The sequence below is a fragment of the Pipistrellus hanaki genome (assembly GCF_964339955.1).
Source record: "Pipistrellus hanaki genome assembly, chromosome: 15".
Taxonomy (NCBI): domain Eukaryota; kingdom Metazoa; phylum Chordata; class Mammalia; order Chiroptera; family Vespertilionidae; genus Pipistrellus; species Pipistrellus hanaki.
This window is the reverse complement of record NC_140517.1, coordinates 51054028-51072657: the sequence shown is the minus strand read 5'-3', so window position 1 is coordinate 51072657 and position 18630 is coordinate 51054028. Positions and strand designations below refer to the sequence as shown.

The following is an 18630-nucleotide window of genomic DNA, read 5'->3' as shown; positions in this document are numbered from 1 at the left end:
CTTGGTTGCGGGCACATCCCCAGTGGGGTGCATGCAGGAGGCAGCTGATTGTTTCTCATCGATGTTTCTAATTCTCTGTCCCTCTCGCTTCCTCTCTGTAAAAAACCAATAAAATATGTTTTAAAAACACGTATATGTGGATCTCCAAATGACAGAAGGGACAAATGTTTCCTTAAGTCGCCCAGCAGGTGTGCTTTCCTTAAGGCCAGGAAGCACACCAGGTGGTCTGCCCATTTACAACTGAGCTGAGACCATTGGATTCCGGTGTGGAACATACCTGTGAGCGAACATACTGTGTATCTTTCCCCTGAAAAACACCAGGATGACATCACCAAGCACTCCCGAGGCAACCCAGCTTCCCATCACAGAGACAGGGGGAGTGTGCACACACAGGGGAGTGCACCCCGAGAGCAGGCTCCCCTAAACCTCCAGCCCCATGGCCTTTATAGAGGACCCCCAGCCGCCACTGCCTCGGGCGAAACTCGCACAGACAGCTGGGAACGTGTCTACGCCTGCAAGGACACATCTTTAATACCAAGGTATGCACATTTAATAATACAGCAATTATGACCCCATATTCTTTAATTCTCTCTTAGAGGCTACAAGTTTCAACAGTGGGAACACATAGTAAATGAGAAATAGCTAACATCTGTGCAGTGGAAACACACAGCATTAACCTGGCCATTCCATCTTTGTAGACATAGTGGCCAACCAAGGGGGTATTTGCAAGTCGAATGCCTTGGAGACGTATCCGTGTGGATATATTCAGAGACAAGGTCCTTTGTCACCACATTCTCCACACTGGCCTCTCTAAATCCAATCCGGACTGGCAGGCACTTCCACTGCGACTTGTCTGATTGTTTTAGTTACAACTGTTTACACGTGCATGAGCCTTCGCCTCAGAGCTACGACTTCTTCTTTATTGTAGCCGACTGCTGTTGGATATCTGTTAGATGTTTGAACGTCCCGTTCTGGCCAACGGAAGAGCTGACACCGCAGGCTTCAGACTGCTATCCTCTGAGCTTCTGGGGGACTGGCCGGGGGAGTCTGGAGCCGGAGGACGGATGGACGGCTCAGGGTGCCACGTGGTGACGCCCGGGACCGGCTCTGGCTTCCGGAAGTTAGAATCTGGCTGTGTTCTAGACAGGGCTCCCCATGAGCTCACCTGTGGACGCTCCACACACAGGGTCCCCGACTCACCGCTGCAGCCTCGGGGAAGCCCTCGGAGCTCCTAATGCATATCCTGGTTCCTCTGAGCCTCCGTCCTTGAACCCTTAGCCCCGGCGGGGTTTGCTTTGGTTCTTTCGCTGGGACAAGTCACAGCTGGTGAGTGTGCTGATGTGCCGAGTCCTTAGCATCTCGGTGGTGAATTGTCACCCCTGGCGGCCATTAGGACTTGTCAGGTCTTACCGATCCGGCCGTCACAGCCTGTGGTTTCTCTCTGAAGCCAACAGGCCACACACGGACCACACCTGCTGCTCTGTCACAATAAACACACATGCTCTGGCGGATGTGCACGCAGGTGTGCGCGCATGCGTGCACACACACACACACACACACACACACACACAACAGCATCTACGGAGGAAATGAAAAGGCGAAGTGAACAAAGTGAGACGGTGGCTGGTTGTGGGGTGACGGGAAGATGGCTGGGGTCTGGCGTGGATAAGACAGAAGATAACGGGGTTCGCCGAGATGGCACCTCAAACACAATGTCTTCCCCACCCCCCCCCCTTTTTAAAAAAATTCTTTATTGATTATGGTATCACGTAATTGACTTCATCCCCTCATTCCCATCACAAACGTATCCCCCCACCCCCATTTGTCCACCATCCAGAACTGAAATACCATGGCTGACACGTACACATGAGGAACGGTCTGACGTTGAAATTGGACTCAACTGGTGGCCCAGAAAGAAACTCACTACAGACTGATTCATCTGCCTCTCAGCATAACCACTGTGGCTGGTCTCAGTTGCAGTTCTTATAAGTGTATTTCTAGTATCACATGATCTCATGCATCTAAGGGAAATGATGAACAACACAGACTGATGACAGGAAAAGACCTGGAGACAGGGAAGCATTGATCAGCCTGTCGGACCTCAGAGGGACGGCGGGAGAGTGGGGGTAAGGGGGAGAGATCAACCCAAGGCCTTGTGTGCATGCATATGAGCCTAAGCACAATGCCTTTAACCAGACACATGCCTTGGGACCCCCTTCCCCCCCCCATTTCCCACAGCTGTGACAGGTCACGTAGCCTTTAGAGTGAGCCTGGTTCTCTCGCTCAGCCCCAGAGAATCCGAGACGTGCTGTCCGGTGAGAACAGGCGGTACCGCTAACTGGGTGTGATGTGACCCATTTCAGCAAAAGGAGCAGAGCAGGGACCGGAACCCGAGGAGAGATGCAGGGGAGCAAGGAGGGCTCCCTCACGGTGCCCGGCCCCGAACCCCTCACTTCCTCACCCACTGGCATCTCCGAAAACTCACCCTCCCTGTTCCTACGTTCTCTCTCCTGTAAGCGGGGCAGCATCACCCACCACACAGACCTGCTGCGGAGGTGAGGGGTGGCATGTGGAGAACACCCACAACAGTAACACCATGCACAGTAACACCATGTGTGTGCTTGCTCTGAGGACTGTGTGACGGGTGACGGGTGCGCCCATCACCACGGCCACATGACTCACGCATGAGCAGTGTGCACGGACTGGGAGGAGGAGCACGGAGCCCGGAGACAGGGGGGAGGAAGTGCGGGTCCCTGTGAGGGTGATGCTGCGAGAGGAAGCATCCCACGGGAGGAAGCAGGGACCACGGGTGGGTCCCGGGAAGCACGAGGGCCAGCAGGGGGGAGGCACAGGTGCTCCGGAGAAGGGAATGAACACCAGGGACCCAGGAAAGGACCCTGAAGTCAGAGAGGAGGGCAGCGGGGGAAAGGTCCAATAACAGGGTGGGGGTGGGGGTGGGGAGGGAAAGGGGCAAAGGGAACCTGGTGAGAATGCTGAGTCAGGCGACAGGGGCAGGGGCCATTTAAAAAAAGGTTATTGACTTTTAGAGAGGCGGAAACATCTATGGGAGAACGCAACATCCATCGGCTGTCTCCCGCATGCCCTGACTGGGCATCGAGTCCCGACCTGGGCAGTGCCCTTGACTAAGAATCAAACCAGCTGAAACCGGTGTGGCTCAGTGGGTAGAGCGTCGGCCTGTGGACTGAAGGGTCCCGGGTTCGATTCTGGTCAAGGGCATGTACCTTGGTTGCGGGCACATACCCATTGGGGGTGTGCAAGAGGCACCTGATCGATGTTTCTCTCTCATCGATGTTTCTAACTATCCCTCTCCCTTCCTCTCTGTAAAAAATCAATAGAATATATTTTTTAAAAGAAGTATTTTCGAAAAAGAGCATGAAATATGTCACACACTTAAAAAGTCAACAACATACTCTGTACATAATCCATGGTTTAGAGAAGAAGTCTCGAATGAAGAAATATTTAGAATTGAATGAAATGTAATTAAAACGTATTAAAACTTGTGAGAAGAAGCTAAAACAGTGCATTGGGGGGAAATGATAGAACTTAATGCTTACAATAGAAAAATATCGATAACCTCAAGTTTATCTAAGCATCCACCTCAAGAAACCAGAGGAAAACACAACAAAAGCAAGTTGAAAAAAGAATATACTGAAGGTCAGGAAATCTGGGAAATTAGGGACAGACAGGTAACAAGCAAAAACCAATATAAAGTGCTGGTTCTTTGAAATGATTAAAAAAATTGATAAATACAAAGAAGATTGACAAAATAAAAGGAGTTGAAACATTTCAACATCAGGAATAAAACAGGGGATTATTCTACCGCCAAAAGAATAATAGAGGAATACTTGAAGCAAATAAGAAGTAGAACTGACATGAAGTAGGATTGTCCCTAGAAAAGGACAATGAAAATTCATCCAATATGAAATATACTCTAAGGAGTTCTATCCGTATTAAATAAAATAAATACCAAGTTAAAAAGCATCCAGAAGAGCCACCCCCAGGGCTAAGTGGTTCTCTGGAGAACGCCGCCCAACGCTGGAAGAACAAATAGATCATTCTACACGCTGTCTTCTAAGTAACAGGAGGAGGACCGCTCTCAGCACGGGCTGGGGGCCAGTGCCGTCTACGCACCAAAACCAGACGCCGACGGTACAAAAAGCCAAACGCGCAAAACCCAGGAATGGAAATAAGAACAAGGGCCTAACTCTTGTTATCCTTTAATAGAGGAAACCTTCCTCAATTAAAATGCTAGCATACTGAATACTATAATACATAAACATAATTAGACTCCGTGACCAAGCGGGGCTTATTCCAAGGTTAGGGAAGTGTTTGATATTTAAAACAGCGGTGAGGGATAGGGGTGGGGAGAGGAAGTGGAAGAGGGTATAGGGTAAATGATGATGGGGAAACAAGATAAAATTAAAAATATATATACATTTAAAACATCATACCAACAGGCTACAGGTAAAGAAACCAAACAAACATGTTATGCCAACTAAGAGAGAAAAAGCATTGGACGAAATCCAACACCTATTCAAGACACCAAAACACCTCAGCAAATGAGGAACATGGGACACCCGAACTTGGTGAGAAACCTCTGGGAGGAAAACCTTAAGACGAGCATCACACTTAGTGATAAGAAACTGAATGTTTCCCCTCTAATCTGAGGGACCAGGCAAGACCGTGTTTCTCACCACCACTATTATTCAGCATTGCATGGGATTACAGCGAGTGCAGTAAGACGGGAAGAAGAAGAGGTAATACAGACGAGAAGGAAAAATAAAAACTACCTCTATTTTTCTATGTAGAAAAATCCCAAGCATTCTACCCAATAAATGGTTGCAGTTTGTAGGATGCCAAAATAACACTCAAAAATGCTTCTATTTGCATGATACCAAAGGTTTATAAAAACTGTACAGACCTGTCACTGCCCTGTATAAGACAGTACGGAGATAAACAACGCTCCCATATAGAGACACACCACTTTAAGGAACTGGAAGACAACACAGTCCAGATGCCTATTCTCAACAAATGGAGCCACATGCCAATTTAACTCAATTTCTATAAAAACTTGGCATTTTTGGGGGGTAAAAAAAATCCAATATATCTAAAACTTTACATAGAAATTAACGTAGGAGTGACAAATAAGGTTCAAATTTAAAAAATGTGGACAAAAGAATCACTTTACCCAATTAAAAAATTTACCACGTAACTATAGCCATCAAATCAACCAGCAGTACAGGACCAAAAAATGTCCAAGGATTGGGTCTTTAAAACCCCGTGAAGATTTGCTTTTTAAAAATCAAAGCCTTAACCAGTGTGAACCGGCGCCATCAAATGCAACTGTCCATACGTGTATACTAATCCCCTCAAACAAAAAAGTATTTATGGTTCAAGCCTTCATATTTCTCTCAAAAATTAAACTCCTTAAGAGTAGAGTCAGTGGCCCTAGCAGGTTTGGCCTGCAGACTGAAGGGTTCCAGGTTCGATTCCGGTCAAGGGCATGTACCTTGGTTGTGGGCACATCCCCAGTAGGGGGTGTGCATGAGGCAGCTGATCGATGTCTCTCATCGATGTTTCTCTCTGTCCCTTTCCCTTCCTTTCTGTAAAAAAATCAATAAAATATATATATTTTTTAAAAGAGCAGAGACCGTGGCCTGCTGGTGTGGCTGTTGACTGAGCACTACTTCATACCCCCAAAGACGGTGGCTCAATTCCCAGTCAGGGCACATAGGTTGCAGGATTGATCCCAGGTTGGGATGTGTCTGGCAGGCAACTGCTTGGTGTTTCTCTGCCCCACCCCTCTCTAAAAGTAATGGGAACATGTCCTCGGGTGAGGATTTTTTTCTTCTTCTTAAAGAATACAATGTTTTAGAACAAAGATGTTCATTGAAAGTTTCCAGACCTGCCTTCAAGGTCTCCTATCTGGACACCGGACAGCAGTGAACGTATGTACAAGACACACAAAGACCCAAGTCCTTCAGTTCTCAAACAAAACTCTCCTCCTGCCAGCCAAACTAAGAAATCCATGGCAGCCCTAACCGGTCTGGCTCAGTGGATGGAGCGTCGGCCTGCGACTGAAAGGTCCAGGGTTCGATTCTGATCAAGGGCATGTACCTTGGTTGCGGGCAATGTTTCTCTCTCATTGATGTTCCTAACTCTCTGTCCCTTTCCCTTCCTCTCTGTAAAAGTCAATAAAAAATATATATATATATATATAAAAAAAAAAAAAAAAAAAAAAAAGAGAGAGAGAAATCCATGACAAAGTGCCACAGGCGTGGCCAGGAGTCTGAAAGAAACCTGGAGATAGTTCATTCTCTCTTCCAAGTCTCTCCCTTCCTTTTAAAGAAACGATTCCTGAGATAGCCCTGCAGTGTAAACGAAGGAGAAAGACAGAGCGGAAAGTTCTCTAAGTGCCTGATAACCACTGGGCCCCTCTCCTGGGTGAATTCCCACGTGGAGGGTAAGGATCCAGGCGGGGTCCGTTTCCAATATGACTCAGGAGAAGACCCCTGGCATCTTGCAAGGGGTTTTTCACAGGGAAGACAACTCTGGGGTTTCTCTTTGGTATGAGTGACTCGAGTCCGAGTACGGAGATTCTTCCGGCAGAACATTCTCCACAGTGTTTACATTCAGAAAGTCTTCTCCCAGCAGGAGTTCTTGGAAGTTGACGGAGGACTGTCCGCTTGGGAAGGGTCTTCCCACTTGTGTCACACCGACGGGGTTTCTCCCCGTGTGGACCCTCTGATGCTGCGTGAGGGACGAGTTACGACTGAAGGCCTTCCCGCACTCGCCGCACTCGTAGGGCTTCTCCCCGGTGTGGATGACGGCGTGTCGGATGAGGTTGGTGCTCCAGCAGAAGGTTTTCCCGCACTCGCTGCACACGTACGGCTTCTCCCCGCTGTGGATCCGCTGGTGCCTCGTGAGGCCTGACCTGCGGTTGAAGGCCTTCCCGCACTCCCCGCACTCGTAGGGCTTCTCCCCGGTGTGGATGCTGAAGTGCCGGATGAGGTCGGCCCGATTGCTGAAGGCTTTGCCGCATTCCTTGCACTCAAAAGGCTTTTCCCCGGTGTGGGCCCGCTTGTGCAGGATGAACGTGGAGCAGTGGGTGAAGGCCTTGCCGCACTCCGCGCACACGTACGGCTTCTCCCCGGTGTGGATGCGCTGGTGCCTCTTGAGGTACGACCGGTGGTTGAAGGCCTTCCCGCACTCTGTGCACTCGAAGGGCTTCTCCCCCGTGTGGATGACGTAGTGGTGGATGAGGGCCGCGCTCTCACAGAAGGTTTTCCCACACTCGCTGCACTCGTAGGGCTTCTCCCCCGTGTGGGTCTGCTGGTGCCACATGAGGTAGGACCTGTGTTTGAAGACCTTCCCGCACTCGAAGCACTCGTAGGGGTTCTCGCCGCTGTGGATGATGTAGTGCCGGATGAAGCCCGGCCTGTCCCGGAAGGCCTTGCCGCACTCCTTGCACACGAAGGGCTTCTCCCCCGTGTGGCTCCTGGTATGGAGGACGAACGTCGAGCGGTGGGTGAAGGCCTTCCCGCATTCGTCGCACTTGTAGGGCTTCTCTCCGCTGTGGATCCGCTGGTGCTGCGTCAGGTGTGACTTGCGGCTGAAGGCCTTCCCGCACTCCGCGCACTTGTAGGGCTTCTCCCCGGTGTGGACCATGCGGTGCTGGAGGAGGTACGTGCTCTTACTGAAGGTCTTCCCACACTCTGTGCACTCGTAGGGCTTCACCCCCGAGTGAATCCACATGTGTCGGGCCAGGAGGCGCTTCTTGTTGAACACCTTCCCGCATTCGCCGCACGTGAAGAGGCCCTCCCCGCCCGGGGCCATGCGGTCTGCGCCCAGCCTGCACAGGTCGTGCTCCAGGAGGGCGCGCACGGTAGGCGCCGGCTCCCGCACGGCCCTCACGCACACACCCTCCGCCGTCCCGAAGCCGCCGAGCTCGGAGCGGGATCTCCTAGGAAGCTTCTCCTCCTGCAGGTCTATCCCCGACCCCGACTGTCCGCCGGGCACTTCCCATGGTCCGTTCCAGCCGGCGGTCCGGCCCGCCTGGAAGTCTGCGGGGGGCTCGGCTCCTTGTATTAGCAGTTTTAGAAGTGAGGGTCGCTCAGGCAGGGTGAGCTCACAAGCAGCGGGTTCTGTGGTCTCAGCTCTTTCTTTCTCATCTGAAAGGAATCCAGCACACAACAGGGCCTGTTAGTAACGCCAACACACACACACACACACACACACACACACACACACACATCCCCACCACTTCTGTGATTTAAAAAAAGGTGAACATAGTGCTTCTGTGTCTGCTATGTTTTACCTCTGAATACAAGGACTGCAATTTTTTCCTTTCCTAGTCCTTGGACTATGGACACCTTGAAAGGGAGACAAAGGGAAGTAGCTGGGTTACAGGGCAGAGTGATGAGAAGAAACAGTCAATTCCAGAGAGAATATTTATGCAAACAGGTAACTCACTTGGGACCCGATATTGTTTATGCTGAAGAGATGACTCAGGGCAAGGCCTAGTCATGCTAGAAAAGCTAACCACAGAGGGTTGGGACCCTGAGTTATATGATAACAACTGGGCTTCTGGAAAAAGGGGGGGCAGGAGACTGTGTCATGTAGGTCATTGGTCAATCAGCTGTGCTTATGAAATAAGTCTGTAAAACTCTGAGCCCTGAAGACAGGTGGAATCCCTAGTTGGAAATACTTCACGCATGTTATCATCAACATCAGCACTAGGAGTTTAATGGGTCCCTGTGGACATGGAGACGCATGTTAGAATCCCTCCAAAAACTCTGAAAAACACTTTGATGTAGACCTACTAGACAAAGACTTAAAAAATCATCTCGCCTGAACGTACCCAATCTTGTCTGATCTCAGAAGCTAAGCAGGGTTAGTACTTGGATGGGAAATCACCTGTGAATACCAGGAACTTTAGGATTAAAATAATAATAATAAATTAAATAAATAAAATATTTAAGAAACCATCTTAAAGAAGTTCAAAGAACTAAAGGAAGATATGGAGAAAATGAAAAAAAAATTATGTCTAAACAAAATGGAAATATCAACAAAGAGCTAGAAAACCTAAAATAAACAAGAAAAGAATTTCTGAAGTACAATGCTACCAACAATTGCACATGAACCAAATGGATAACCTATGTGACTCGGGCAAATTCCGAAAAACAAAAACCTACCAAGACCTATTCATGGAGAAATAGAAAATCTGAATAAACCTAGAATAATTAAGGAGATTGGATTACTAACCAAAAATCTCCCAACGAAGTAAAACCTGGGAACTTCACTGGCAAATTCTATCAAACATTTCTAAAGAACGAATGCCAATCCTGCTCAAACTCGTCTAAGCTCGTTCTCACACTGGCAATATCATGATAATAAAGCTAAAGCACTAACAGAAAACAAAACTGCAGACCAACATCTTCTCATGAAAACTGATGCAAAAGTCCTCAACTCGAGAGTGGCTAGCTAAAATCCAGTGGCCCATGTAATGGACCATACACCATGACCAAGCAGGGTTTATTCCTATAATGCAAGGATGGTTTGACACACACAAAGTGATCAGTGTAATTAATATATATTAACAAAATTAAGAAGAAGCCGAAACCGGTTTGGCTCAGTGGATAGAGCGTCAGCTTGGGGACTGAAAGGTCCCGGGTTCGATCCTGGTCAAGGGCATGTACCTTGGTTGCAGGCAAATCCTCAGTACGGGGTGTGCAAGAGGCAGCTGATCTATGATTCTCTCATAGATGTTTCTTACTTTCTATCCCTCTCTCTTCCTCTCTGTAAAAAATCAATAATATATATTTTTTTAAAAAATGAAGAAGAAAAAAAAAAGGCAACATGATGATCTCAATTGATGCAATAAGTACTACCAATAGCTTGCTTTTCATGAGCCCCTTGCTGTGGCTCAAGACGCTTTGCTGAGCAGTTTTATGCGTAATGCCTTACGTGATCACACCCCCAAACAACGCAATGAATGACCAAAACACCACTTTTACCAGCATCGTCCTGGGACGGACCGAGCATGGCAGACTACACTCACCACATGCTCTGCGCCTGAGGCGGGACACGCAGCCTCGCCACAACTGCCGGCCCCACCCCCAGGTGCCCCAACGCCCAGTTCTCCTCGGTGGGGTGTGAGCGGAACTGGTGTTTGCGGGAGGGGTGACACCCTCCCTCCTCTCTCGTCTCCTCTGCCGGCTGGAGGACATCAGCCACACCCTGACAGCCCCACCCTGACAGCAGGACCGACACGGGTCCCTGAAAACCAGGTGGTACAGGGCTCCCCGCTGAGCCCAAGTGAGTGGGAAAAAGAGCTGCCGTGTGCTGAGCAACGAGATTCTGGAGTCTGTCTGACCCAGAAGCCACTTTTACCTTAAATATAAGGACACAAGAAGATGGTGCAACTCACTACAGCCACAGAGCTGGCAACCAGCAAGCCAGACTGTGAGCCCCAGACAGATCGGAGCTCACACACCTCTGCCTCCAGGAGGTCAGAGGGCTCCATGGCTTGCCTGGCTAGTGTGGCTCAGTGGGCTGGGCGCCATGCCATGCACCGAAAGGTTTCTGGTTTGATTCCCGGTCGGAGCACATGCCTGGGTTGCAGGCTTGATCCCCGGAGGGAGCATGCAGTTATTCTGCTCTCGCATCTCACATGGATGTTTCCCTCTCTCTCCCCATCTCTCTAAAAAAACCAATAAAAAAATCTCTGGAGGAAAGGGCTCCCAGGCTTCCAAACCAGCAGACAGGCCCCAACACGAAGCTCCCCAGGGGCCATGGCACATGGTCTCCTGGAGGCTGCCTGGAGACCATCTGCAATTAAAAGGCTGCTCCTACCTGGACAGGTGCCTCGGGAGAGATCGGTCCTCACCACCCACAGCTCCGGCTCCGGCTCCGGCTCCAGCTCCTGCTCCCGCTCCCGCTCCAGCTCCTGCTCCGGCTCCGGCTCCGGCTCCAGCTCCTGCTCCTGCTCCTGCTCCTGCTCCCGCGGGCAGGTCAGCGCGGGTCTGGGCACGGGGCACCCTGTCACAGAGGAGAAAGAGGACGTGAGGATCTGAGAGAGGAAAGAGGCCTCTCCTTCGGGTCCGGACTGCAGGACGGGGACACCTCGGCAGGAAGCTGCCTCCATCCACACCAAATGCTGACGTCTGCCCCGAAGCCACAGACAGGCCGTGCGGACGGGGAGAGTTTGTTCCCAACACGAAGTCAAATGCCGAGCGTGATCGTCCTCAACGGACGGTGACAAGCAGCTTAAAAGCTTTGTTTTGTTTCAAAATCAAAATGATTTATGGAGTAAACAACTGACACACCTAAAATATTTACTCTTCTGTCCAAACAAGGCATGTGTCTTTACTGATCTGTCTCTCTCCCCCCGCCCCCATTTTTAAACATGTATTGATTTCAGAGAGAAAGGGGCGGGAGAGGGGAAGACAGAGACATAGAGAGAGAGAAAGAGAACACTGATTTTCTGTTCCACTTATGTATGCATTCACTGGCTGATTCTCGTATGTGCCCTGCCCAGGGTCAAACCCGCAACCTTGGCGTATCAGACCACACTTGAACACAGCGGTCGGCAAACTACACATGCGGCTCTTGAGCCGGGGTTTGCCACTTTGTTGACTAATGAGTTTGCCAACCACTGGCCTAGACTCTCGATTCCAATAATGACAGGCTGTTGTTGTTCCTTGTGATTAACCCCTATCAAAGTGGTCGGCAAACTCATTAGTCAGCAGAGGGGAAAACCTCGGCTCTGGAGCTGCATGTGGCTCTCGAGCCGCAGTTTGCTGACCACTGCTCTAACCAAAGAGCCACCTGGCCAGGATGTAGGTCTTAGTTTTAGATCCATGGACAGAATGAAGATTCCGCCCTAGGACTTCCTCAGAGCTCACCATCAAGTACACACTGCGATCAGCCCATGTTACAGACGCCGAGACCGAGGCTCCAGCAGAGGGCATGACGTGCCCAGGAGGTCAGCCTTGTCTGCTGTCTTGGCTGTTCACCTCCCGCTCCGGAGGCCGAGTCCAGGCCCGAGGGTGACGAGGTCTGAGAGTCACAGCAGCGGGGGAGCGGCAGAGGTCCCCAACACCAGCCCGGCCACAGCAGGCCCTGTCCCGAGCCTTGTCCCTGAGTCACCCATCACCCTGCCGCACCCGAGAGGCAGGTACCACACTAACCATTTTCCCAGTACATGCCCACGGCCACAGCTTTTCGGGAGCAGAGTTGGATTAAACAAGATTCTGGCACTGGACCCCTGTCCCCCAAACACCCCGCTGAGGGAGAGACAGCAAACACCCGGTGTGGGGCCCGCAGCCCGAGGCCGGTCTGTCCACTGCGATGTCAGCACCCTGGGCTCTGTCCCCAGATGCCACTGCTACCCACACCTCCGCTGTGACGTCACAGTGTCACCGACGCTGGGGAGCTGGTGAACGAGGGTGACGGAATAAGCTAGAACCATATGTGTAGCACACAGACACAGTGCGACGGGCGGACAACAGTGGGGACAGCCAGAGGGACAGTGGGTGGGAGCAGATGGAGGTGGGTAAGAAAGGACAGTTTATTGGTTTTTAGAGAGAGAGGAAGGGAGAGGGGGAGCATAACATTTGACTGGCAGCCTCCTGCAGGCCCCCCATGGGGGGTGGAGCCCACAACCCAGGCCTGTGCCCTGACTGGGAATCGAACCAGCAACCTTTCGGTGCATGGGGTAACACCCGACCAGACACCAGCCAGGGCTCCCAGGGCCTTCGTGACCAGCAGGCCCGGAGCCAGAGGGCAGAGTGGAGGAGGGGACTGGAGTCCCCCACACAGCAGAGTCGGGGGGCACTCACCCAGAGACGCCAGGAGCCTGCAGGTCTCCAGCATCACCTCCTGGTACAGGGTCCTCTGGGCCACGTCCAGCTGCCCCCACTCCTCCTGGGAGAAGGTCACGGCCACGTCCTCGAAGGTCACAGACGCCTGGAAAGGAAGACAGAGGTCACAACGACGGCCTTGGGGCTGCTGATGGGATCAGCGACCGTCTCTGCGTAGTGGTCGAGGACAGACGTCCAGGCCCAGAGCACCAGGCGCCTGCTGGGCCGAGCTCTGTGCTCGCTCACGGGGGACGGGACGGCAATGCTGTGGGTGCAACACGGTCACAGACGAGAACCCACCTCTGGGAGGAGCCAACGTAAACGGACACGGACAATGGAATGTCACGCAGGTGGTGAGGGCTCCAGGCAGTCAGAAAGAGGAGGAAATAGGATTAAAGCATCCGGCTTCTATAAAAACTACCGTTTGAAATTTTAACCCTGCTATTCTGGCTTCTGTAAACACTTGCTTGCTTAAACAATAAGGACAATAAGACTACGTATTCCCATCCCAGAGAGGCCGTGGACTGTGCCCCAGACAGAGCTGTCAGTGCTGACACCAGGCCGGGCCTGGAGATACGGTCTCATGGCCCCTTTCCAGCATGCAGGCCTTCTTTCCCAGAAGGCCAGGAGGTCTCATTCCAAATCTGGGAGACAAAGGAGCAAAGTACGAACAGAAAAGGTTTCCTGTGTGTGTGTGTGTGGGGGGGGGGGGGGGGTTGGGAGGAGGGCAGAATTGGAAAGGCACATTTTTCTCGGCCCTGTCCTTAATACAATGTAACTCCCTTTCTCTAAGCACGGCTTGCTTTCTTTCCGGTCCTCTGTAACATGATAATAAAAACCATCAGGAATGGTAGTAACAGAAGTACCTGAGCCTCAGTGGTCCGGCCAGTGCCTGCCCATGCCCCAGCCCCTCGTTACCGCTGACATTCAGTCCTCTTGGACATTAGTCACATCGTGTCTTACGGTGACTGAGAGTCCCAGCTCCTCTCTATCTACGGTGAGTGCATACCCTGGCCCATAAAAACCGTTGTCCAGAAACACGGAACCCAAGGACCAACACAACAGCCGGGACAACTCACAAAGGGGCAAAATGAAAGATCCCAGAGACACGTGGTAAGCCCCACTGCTCCCCAGTCATCCTTTCACCAGTGGCTCCTGACAGCCCAGTGGTGATCAGGCCCACTCATTAAACACCAACAATCCAGCCACCCCACTCTCAGACGCACAGCCCCGCCACCGCACATCTGCCATTTCAATGCTCCCAGACCTCCAGACTTTCCTAAAATCTCTCACACAAGCAGCAGCTGGCGTCAGTGTGCCCCAAACCTATCAATTAGAGGCCCAAGACGGCACTAGCACCACCTGCCTTGCTTCACAGCTGGGCCTCACCTGGGCACTTCCTTTTTCCCCTGGCTGGCCCAGCTGGAGGGACAGACCCCACAAGTGCACGAATTTGTGTACCGGGCCTCTAATATATACATCTATATCTATATCTATATCTACATATAGATATATATACTCTCTGACATGCAACTACGGTACATAGCATTCTGTATTAACTGCTTAGGGTGCAACAGCGTATATGGCTTTCTCTAGTTCAGTGGTCGGCAAACTCCTTAGCCAACAGAGCCAAATATCAACAGTACATCGAATGAAATTCCTTTGGAGAGTCAAATTTTTAAAACTTAAACTCTAAAGGTAGGTACATTGTTATTAACTTAATCAGGGTACTCCTAAGCTGGCCTTTGCTAAAACCTCAAGGGGCCAGAGAGCCACATGTGGCTCCTGAGCCGCAGTTTGCCAACCACTTCTCTAGCTGGTTAAATTAGAAGTGGGTGAAAATTTGAAAAAGGGTCCCCCTGGGCCTGGCTCAGAGGCTGACCATCCACCTATGAACCTGGAGGGCGAGGTCCGATTCCCCATCAGGACACAAGCCCAGACTATAGGCTGGTCACAGCAGATCAATGATTCTCTCTCATCATTGATGTTTCTATCTCACTATCTCCTTTCCTCTCCGAAATCAATGAAAATATTCTCTTTTTTTTTTAAACCCATATAATTAAAAATATATTTTATTGATTTTTTACAGAGAGGAAGGGAGAGGGATAGAGAGTTAGAAACATCGGTGAGAGAGAATCATCGATCAGCTGCCTCCTGTACACCCCCCAGTGGGTATGTGCCTGCAACCAAGTTACATGCCCTTGACAGGAATCGAACCCGGGATCTTTCATTCTGTAGGAAAGGCTCTACCTAGTGAGCCATACTGCTTAGGAGTTTTTATTTTTTATTGCTATTTAAAAAAAATTATTTTATTGATTTTGTACAGAGAGGAAGAGAGAGGGATAGTTAGAAACATCGATGAGAGAATCATCGATCAGCTGCCTCTTGCACCCCCCCCACCCCAATGGGGATGTGCCCGCAACCAAGGTACATGCCCAGAATCGAACCTGGGACCCTTCAGTCCACAGACCGACACTCTATCCACTGAGCCAAACGGTTTTGGCTTATTACTATTTTTTTAAAAAAATTTTTTTATTTTTTTCCATTGCTTTTTATTTTATTTAATTTTTTAACAAAATGTTTTTATAAAATCTTTATTTTTTTATTAAATTATTATCTGTGTACATATTCTTATTGCTATTTTTAAAGAAATACATTTTATTGACTTTTTACAGAGAGGAAGGGAGAGGGATAACAGAAACATTGAGAGAGACATTGATCAGCCACCTCCTGCACAACCTCCACTGGGTAGGACTTCTTTTTCTTTTTATTTATTGATCATCTCGTTTTTCTGCATGCCAATTTAAAAACATATATATTTTATTGATTTTTTAAAATATATTTTATTGATTTTTTTACAGAGAGGAAGGGAGATAGAGAGCTAGAAACGTCCATCGACCAGCTGCCTCCTGCACACCCCCTACCGGGGATGTGCCCGCAACCAAGGTACATTCCCCTGACCGGAATCGAACCTGGGACCTTTCAGTCCGCAGACCGACGCTCTATCACTGAGCCAAACCGGTTTCGGCATTTTATTGATTTTTTTTTACAGAGAGGAAGAAAGAGGAATAGCGAGTCAGAAACATCGACCAGCTGCCTCCTGCACCGCCCCCTCTGGGGATGCGCCCGCAACCAAGGTCCACGCCCTTGACCGGAATCGAACCCGGGACCCTTCAGTCCGGGACCCGGGACCCTTCAGGCCGACGCTCTATGCACTGAGCCACACCGGTCAGGGCCACAGAAATATTCTTAAAAATCAGGAAAAGGAGTGGCTATTCACCAAGGCCCGGCCGTGCGGGGCGCACAGGGGCCGCAGTCACTGGTCGGCGCCCCGGGCCTGTGCCCACAGCCCGCAGCCCCGGGGGGGGGGAGGACCGGTGACGGCGGCGGCCGGTGGGCTGAGGGGCGGCCGCCCGGAGCGGCCGTGACACGGCATCTCCCTCACACCCGCCTCAGGGACAAAGCGGGCCCGCGACTAACGCGGCCGCCCCGCCCGCCCGCCCGCCCGCCCGCCCGCCGTCCGCTCACCTGGGCCGGGTCCGCCGGCGCCGCCATCGCCGGGCCCCGCGGGGACAGCGCGGCCGGGGCCGGGCCGGGCGGCGACTGAGGCGGGGCCCACAGGCCGGGGCCGCCGTCCCCGTCTCCCTGCCCGCGGGGCGACCCGGGCCGCCGGCCGCACTCGGCGCTCCAGGGCCGCGTCTCAGCCTCGTCTCCGCTCATCTTCCCCCGAGAGCCGCCCTGCAGCGGCCACCGCTCCTCCGCCACAGCTGGCCGCTGGCCGCTGGCGTGGACGGGACAGGCGCGCGCAAATGACGCAGGGCACCAGGGACCGGAACTCCCGCCTCCGTCAGCAGGAAAAAATGTCCCCGGTCCTGGCCCGCGGTATTCTGGGTAATGTAGTTTTTCCTCTGCAAACCACCTGTGGGGCTGCAGGGCTGCAGGGCAGTGTTGCTGGAGCAGGTGGTCTGGGTCTATTTTCTTGTCTTTTTGTTTGTGTGTTTTCTGATTTTTATTTTTTTATTTTTATTATGTTTTGAAAATATATTTAATTTTTCTTTTTACAGAGAGGAAGGGAGAGGGATAGAGAGTTAGAAACATCAATGAAATATCAAATTTCATCAATTTGAAATTTAACCAAACACAAGTATGGTTAAATTTCAAATCTATCTATCTATATCTATCTAGCTAGCTGCCTCCTATACAACCCCCACTGGGGATGTGCCCGCAACCAAGGTACATGCCCTTGACCGGAATCGAACCTAGGAACCTGGAGTCCACAAGCGAATGCTCTATTCACTGAGCCAAACCGGTTAGGGCGATTTTTATTTTATTTTATTATTTTTTAAAAATATATATTTTATTGATTTTTTACAGAGAGGAATAGAGAGAGAGTTAGAAACATCGATGAGAGAGACTGTACAGACTGAAGGATCTGGGTGTGATTCTGCTCAAGGGCATGTACCTTGGTTGCAGGCTTGATCCCTGGCCCAGGTCGGGGCACTTGCGGGAGGCAACCAATCAACGTGTCTCTCTCTCACCGATGTTTCTCTCTGTCTCTCCCTGTCCTTTCCACTCTCTAAAAAAAAATAAATGGAAAATATCCTTGGGACAAGAGAAAAAGGAAGAAAACAAAAATAAAGAAAACATTTAAAAATAAACGATTAAGATGGAATCCAAGATGGCTGCTCGGGTAGGCAACTAGCCGCAGCCGCACACAACAATTTTAATAAAATACAACTAAAATATAAAATGGACATTACCCAGAACTACAGGAAAGTCGACTGACTGGAAATCCTACAACAAGAAGCAAGGAGAAAACCAGAAGGAAGCACGGAGGAGCTGTAAAAGCCTAAGGTACGGAGACACGCGGCGCACGCCAAGAGGACGGAGCCCGAGAGGAGGGAGGCCGAGTGCCTGGCGGGCGTTCCCAAGCGGAAAGGAGATAAACACTCCGACTGTGCTGGGCCCCTGACTGCTCTGAACCCCAGTTCTGGGCCAGACCCCGGGGACTCAGGCTCAGCCATAGGGAGCTGGGCTGTAAGGCGGAACCCGGGGTAGCGGGGAAAGGAGGTCCCGGAGGCGCACACACTGCCCCCAGAGAAGGGACGGTCGGCTGTGCCGTGGGATTGCCCTGACGGGAAGGAGACTGGGGCTCCAGACTGCTGTGAACGCCACCTCCAACTCCACTTCCAACTGAACTGAACCCCAATACCGGGCTCATTGGGGGAGAGCATAGACTGTTTGGCAGCAGGCGAAAATCGAGGGCACCTTTCTCTCAGAGGCGCCGACAGCGAGCACTGAAGGACCCGCATAGGGCGGGGCTGACGGAAGCCAAAGCTGCAGGCTCCACCCTGAAACCCCGTCCCATCTGTAACTGCGAAATGCGACAACAAAATAGATCACAAACGAAAGAAATGGAGGACAAAAAGCGTCTGGATATAGAGTTCAAATCTACGCTTATAAGGTTTTTCAAGAATTTCCTAGAAAAGATGGATAAGGCCTATGAGGATATGAAAAGAGATCAACTAGAATTAATAAGGAGTCAACAAGAAATGATAAGGGATCAACAAGAAATAAAGAATACATTGTCTGAAATAAAAAATATTCTACAGAGTCCTAAAAACAGAAGGGAAGATCGCAAGAATCAAGTCAAAGATTTGGAACATAAAGAGCCAGAAGACACTCCTCCACAGAAGCTAGAAGGCAAGAGAATCCAGAAAATTGAAGATAATGTAAGAAACCTCTG

At 50.7% G+C, this 18630-nt stretch overlaps 1 protein-coding gene across 2 annotated transcripts in view; it reads right to left on the bottom strand.

Annotated features, from left to right (window-relative positions):
* Positions 1–564: 564 nt before the first annotated feature.
* Positions 565–18630, bottom strand: part of LOC311633568 (uncharacterized protein) — a 36766-nt gene continuing 18700 nt past the window's right edge. The window contains exons 2-4 of one of the 2 annotated variants that reach the window (XM_084906375.1): positions 12864–12990; positions 10876–11061; positions 565–8192 (exon numbers count right to left, since the gene is read on the bottom strand). In XM_084906375.1, the coding sequence (XP_084762501.1) occupies positions 6556–8192; positions 10876–11061; positions 12864–12990 (1950 nt within the window). In that variant the 3' untranslated portion in view covers positions 565–6555. The remainder of the gene's footprint in view (positions 8193–10875; positions 11062–12863; positions 12991–18630) is intronic. The other variant, XM_084906376.1, reaches the window with a different exon arrangement.